This window comes from Phymastichus coffea, unplaced genomic scaffold (assembly GCF_024137745.1).
Source record: "Phymastichus coffea isolate CEN01 unplaced genomic scaffold, Cenicafe_Pcof_1.1 PCOF00170, whole genome shotgun sequence".
Lineage (NCBI taxonomy): Eukaryota > Metazoa > Arthropoda > Insecta > Hymenoptera > Eulophidae > Phymastichus > Phymastichus coffea.
The window spans coordinates 335,908-342,238 of NW_026706981.1; the positions used below are offsets into that span (position 1 = coordinate 335,908).

General features: G+C 39.2%; 1 protein-coding gene across 1 annotated transcript; it reads right to left on the minus strand.

The window, feature by feature from the left end:
• Window positions 1-1,186: 1,186 nt before the first annotated feature.
• On the minus strand, window positions 1,187-5,606 carry LOC131673187 (caprin homolog). The gene is made up of 7 exons (XM_058950993.1): window positions 5,439-5,606; window positions 4,842-5,060; window positions 4,412-4,753; window positions 3,756-4,286; window positions 3,442-3,672; window positions 3,124-3,370; window positions 1,187-3,049 (listed from the first exon to the last, which is right to left on the minus strand). Exons 1-7 carry the CDS (start codon window positions 5,556-5,558, stop codon window positions 2,760-2,762), a joined length of 1,980 nt encoding a protein of 659 aa, XP_058806976.1. The 5' UTR covers window positions 5,559-5,606; the 3' UTR covers window positions 1,187-2,759.
• Window positions 5,607-6,331: the final 725 nt, after the last annotated feature.

A 6,331-nucleotide genomic window follows, 5' to 3' on the forward strand; every position in this document is an offset into this window, starting at 1 on the left:
GTTTAATTAGAAGAGAAAGTAGAATTTAAGAAGCCGAAAACATTGCTTAAAGCGATACATTATATTGTGATTCGCATGCAGTGAACTATGGTAATGCGAAACGTTCAGTTGAACGCAGCGATTGTCTGGCTGCATAAGTAGAACCCGATGGTGACTTTTATTTATGAACGCTGAACTCAGCAGCCGAGCCTGGGCTTCATTTCGTTCTCAAATATTTCAACATATTGTAAACAAGGGTTTAAATCTAATTATCCTTATCAGCTCATTGCATCAGTGATCCACGCCCCACGCTAATTCCATATGATCATCCCGGCAAAATAATTACTCCCTCAACTTGTTGTAAATGTGTAGATTTAGCACAATCTGTTAGTGAACGATATGTAAAGTGTACGTTTCGCATAATTACATATCCATTAAGTCGTACTTTATTAAATTCTCTTAATTATTTATGCTATACTTTGGTATCGCAGTACTCTGGTATATTAATAATCAGATCCAATTAATAATAGTATTATTAATTCCTTTTTTTAGTTTTTTGTCCAACTTCTGTTTTTATAACCATTAGATATTACGTTATGTCAACCCAATTTGAACGTCCATTGACGTTGAACGAGTTTTATAACTTTATAAAATACTTGGTAAAATGTTGAAGTTTCGAAAGGGCTTGATAGTAATAAACAAAGCTTAGAGTAAGTACAAAAAATGAAAGCGTAGTTTATTTTGAAAAATGTTATATAGGAAAATTCAAAGTAAACAATTTCATTTGGATAATTATAGGAGCTCCGTAAAAATGGTGCGCACGCGAATGAAAATGGATTGGCATATTTGTCCGAGGGATTGCACAAAACCGGGTGAAATAAATAAAACACGGTGTATAAAACCTGCTTAACGTATTAATTTTGTATGTAATGAAACCTCGCTGGGTATAATATCGAACACTGATTAGTAATTCAAACCAATTTATTCTTGAAAGTTGAATAAAATTCATTTGGAAGATACAATATCAAATAATGTTTAAAGCGTGATTTATCGTGAAAAAAAATTAAATATTTGGAAAAACGTGGTTGAACACAAATATACAAACGAAATACAATACGATACCAGTACACCATTTGTTTGGCAGCCAATGGTCAACATTATTCACGCTCAAAAGTGCTCCTGTCATCGTATAATTCACAATTGCATATTAAACTTTTTTCAACTCTTAAAGCATCAAGTTATCATTAGATTTTTGTTTTTTCAAAATATAATGTATATCTTCTGTATGGAAAAAAAGGTAAAAAGTTTCTTGCAACGCAAACGGTCGACGCTTGAAAAATCGGATCAATCAATCAATGACGACTATCGTAATTTATCGTCGTCATTGTGAAGTTTCTATAAAAGCTATGAATGTCACAGAAAAAAGCAGAAAGGAGCAAACGAGGAGGGTTCCTTGTTTCATCTCAAAAGATTTACAAAAGCGAATTAATCCCAATAGTTTGTTTTATTTGTAATTTAATAAATGATGTTACATATCATCGGTTTCGCTTTCGTTCTATATTTATGTTGATAAAATTAAAAATTACGTATCAAGTTAAAGACGTGAGAAAAGCATTGCTCATAGATCCTCTTTTTTCTGGCATTTACAAAAAAAATCACTAGAACACTGTGTCGCAACACGAAGAGTCATTTATGTGTTGTCTGAGTTTTTGTCATTGTTTTCGTTTTTCTCTTAATTGATTGGGTTAGTAAGGCAAAGCTAACTTGGCGCTTGGTGCCAGAAAGAGACTTACATACAGATACGATACATCAACAAAATTACACTTAACCTATGCTAAAAATTATGATTATATGCATCTTATGTATAGGCCAATCGCTTCCTGGCGTCATGTTTAACTTGCTCTGCCTTTCTAACCCAACTTGATATAAATAATCGCATACACGTTTGTGTAAGCGATTGAAATGCACGTAGTTTCTCTCTTTTTTTGGGATTTTTAAAAATTTTTTTATTTCTTCTTAAATCATCTAATCTTGGATCAGCTGTTGTTGCCCAGTGAAAACTGCCTTCTGTCACAACACAATTAATACTTGCGCGGTGGATTGACACGTATTTGAATTTGGCTGATCATAATTATCTTTCCACCATTAATCTTATTTCGCTTTTACATGAGAGTTAGACATGTTTTGTCTAGTTTAACGCGGGACACCAAATTCAAGTAGCTATATTCTGTTGTTTGTTCAATGATCCAAGTTACAGATAGTAAATCAGTTGATCCGTCAAAGTAGCTTTCATATATGTATATATATATATATATATATATATATATATATATATACATACATATACATACATATACATACACACACATATACACTCATTTTCGTGTAGTATATAATAATACTTTCATATTTACCTTCAGAATTCCAAATAAAATCGCTTGATAAATACTCTAATAATTATATGTACAAACGAACTGACTAAAACCAAGTTAATTGTACCAGTCACAGCACTAGAAACATTAAAAAAAGAAATGAACAACAAACTTGGCTTCAATACAGTTCGCATACTCTAATCACTAAATCGATTTATTCGTTGATTTTACTAAAGAATTCAATACTCTTTTTGCACGCGAAAGTGTAGGTTCGACTCTCGCTTAAGATACTGAATGTCATTCGTCTATAAAGCTCGAGTAATTCGGATCATTGAACAATTTGATTGAGATTGATATAATGTAGTTCGCCGTAAATATAGCACGTAATTTAAAAAAAACTGGCGCCCTTTAATTCTGTGTTTGAGCTTTGTTACCTCGAGGCACGTAATTATTACGATTAGTGCCTCGCTGGTTGCTACGGTACTGACCGCCACCACCATTGCTTCCACGATTACCCCTATCCATTCCGCTTCTGTCGCCATCACGACGTTCACCTCTTGGCTGGGCATTGTTCCTGTTAAAATTATTTTTGTATCCACCGTTTGATGGCTGGTATGATCCATCACCGCTATTACTCCAATTGTTGCGTTGATAGCCATTTTGATAATTTCCTCCGTCGTTGTTACGGTTGTAGTATCCTTCAAGAAAATTGCATTACATTGCGTTGAAGGAACCGCTTGATGAATTTTGCTTGACAAAGCTGTCAGCTTACCTCTGCCATTCTGCTGGTAATTTCCTCTCCCTCTATTGTTGTATGAGTTTGAATTTCCACGACCTCTACCGCGTCCTCGATAGCCACCACGATTACCCCAAGCCTGTTGGGAGTTTTGCTCCTGGTTCGATGGTGGTGAGTGTTCTACTTGGCTCCAATCAGTTGTACCATCCGTCACCTGCCCCCATTCGTTAGTCTCGTTCTGAGTATCTTTTTCGTTGGAGTTGGTAATATTTTCCGTATTGTCCTGCAGTTAATTTATCGATAAATGTAATAACTAGCGAAACAGAGATGACGTAATTGTCGAAAATCACTTACATGGCTTTCGTCCTTTTGTGTGGACAGAGAATCTTGATGAGACATTTGTTCAAAGGTTTGGGATGGCTGTTGTTGCTGCTGCTGTTGTTGTTGGAAACCACTCTGGGTTTGTTGGTTGAATTGCATAGTAGGTTGATGCGCTTGAGGCATGGGGATAGGTGGAGGAGGATTGGTGTTGTTAAATGGTGCCATATGCGAGATGTCTTGCGGTGGCTGATGTTGATACATCACCTATACAAAAAGATCAAAAAAGCATTTAAGTATTTCAAACAAATGTTTGTTATGTACTCAAGGTAAGCTGCTGGTTAAGTTACCTGGGGTGGCCCCACAGGTGGTCCAGTAAATGTTTGGTTAGTGAACGTTTGTGTTGGAATGGGAGCATTGATTGTGACTGCTCCAGCAACCACAGGCAAAGAAGGAATGTGTGATACAACTGGTGGTGCTTGAGAGGCATTGCCTTCAGGTGGTTGATCAAGCTCGGAATCCTGTAGGAAGTAGAAGTTCGGAGCTGGCCCAATAACTTCGTTGATTCTCTGAGCAGGGGCCTGCTGCTGTTGCTGTGGTTGTTGGGGTGGCTGCTGTGGCTGAACCTGTTGAGTTGCTACGAAAGTCGTGGCATTGGTGTAGTATGAGGGATCAACCGGAGCTTGCATGGCAGGAATGGGCTGGGCCACTAAAGGCACAGAAGAAACTGGAGTTATTGCTGAGACTACAGGGAAAGTTTGAATGGTACGCAGGATAGTTTCAGGAGGTGGTGGAATGTGCCTTTCACCAAACTCCTCGTTGACCTGTTCAGGTGCTTGGGGGGTATGGCTGATGTGGGTCTCAACAACAGCTTTTGTGACCTGAGAATGCAAAGTGATTTGAAAATTTCTCAGTAATTCAGTTATCAATATACAAAAATACAGATACTCAACAGGCTCAATGGAAATAGTAGTGATCGATGGAAATACTGATTGGCTAAGCTTACCTCCTCCACAGCTACTTCTGAAGCCTGGTCAAAGTAGCCACACTGGACGATGGAATTGATGACTTCTTTGATCTTGGCATAAGTTGTACCCACGACGTCCCTCTGTTTGCCATCGACGATGAGAACGTAATGCTCGGCGACCTTCTGCGCTTGCTGGAGAAAAGTCACGTCGTTGTCCTGCTTGTCGTGTTTGAGCATGACTTCGTTATACAGATCATCGAGGAATTTAAGTTCCTGCTCGGCGAGCTGTACCGCGCCGTTAACCCCGTTGATAAAGTCCTGTCTGACACCTTGGGCGCCCATGTTCATGAGGGTGTCCTGTATCAGCAGCACCTCGCGAACCTATAAACCGAAGTACAAGCAAGCACGGGGTTAGATGGAAGCGTGCTCGGAGATCGCGTAAACGATTGAACGCGAAATGAGTCATCACCTTGACGATATCCTGGCGCATCCTCTCCAAGGCCTCGATCCTAGCGAGCTTTTTTTGCTGCCTCTGAGCATCGGTGGCAATGCTGTTGATTTGCTTATAGAGATCTCGCATATTCTCCAGAGTCTGCTGGACCTCGTCGTACTTAGCCACAGCAGTCTTCTGGTCGGCGTTGAGCTCCCCGCCATTCTTCACGATATCTCGATACGACTCGAGCTTACCCTACGAAGGACAATGAGAATAGGGCCGGTGAGAGCAACAGCGAGCGAGTCTTGCAGCGCAGTCGTGTCAGAGCGAACGTTCGCGCGAATCACCGTCGTGCATGGTTATATTACATTTCATTGTTGCGAGCGCTTTGCGTCTAGAGCGAGTTGTAGGATTATCACGTAAACCAATAAAAAAGAGCACGAAAAAGGAATTAAGTGGTATGCAATGGAAGAATAGCGATCTTCGAGAGATATATATATAAGTGGCTATTATATGCACTCAGCGACAAGGAGACGAGCACATGGCGAAGAGCGGAACATGGCGGCTCGTTCTCGCTCTCTCTTCCTCTCGTTTTCTTTCGTTTGGATTTTCGGCAGACTCGTGTACACTTACCTTGCGCTTTTCGAGGTTACGGATCTTGTGCTCAATCACGGTAATCGCTTGGCGAATCGGATCTAAGGCCTCCGTAGAGGCCTGCTTCTCTAGTTTAGAATTGGGATTGGCAGAAGGCATCCTTCACGGGCAACAAACGCGAACTGGACCCAGGCAGTACTTTGTCGCGAGCGCGACGCGAGAGCGCCTATTCTCCCCTCTTATATCCGTCTTGCCGTGACGGCGTGACCGGCGTGCAACGCACTTCTTCCGACCAACAAGTGCGCCTGCGCCGAAATCGCGCGAATTTTTGTATGAACTTTTACGTTAAACCGATCAAACGTCCAAGTGTTTTTGCTAACTTTTTTAGTTCACCGTCTCTAACGTCTTGTATAACTCGTTATAATTTATTGCTTGCAATAATCATTACTTTTAACCTTCTAACAATACAAAAAGTTTCCAATTTTATAACTCGGTGTTTGCATGTATGTATTAAAATGATGCACTCAATCAGTGTATCGAAACGGATTCTTTCGGCATGTATACAAACTCTATTTTATTTGTATTACTATAAGAATATTTCTGCAATTTCTTTAAGAATAAATCGCCAATACTAGAATTCACGTTTTAAGAGCCGTAGGAGGTAATAAAGAAACGTGTATATTATACGAAAGGATTTCTTTTAATTTTATTGAAAAATTATTGATATAAACATAAATTATTCCAGTTCAATCTCGTTACTTATGCGATAAAAAATTCAATGATATATTCGGAGTGTAAACCGAAATCGCACCGAAAGAATATCATTTATCGCCGAAATGATTGATGCGCAATGTAACTATCTCAATATAAGATGATACTTGAAAAATTTTACAAATGACATCAGGAGTATAAGGACCTATTTGCTTTTTGTA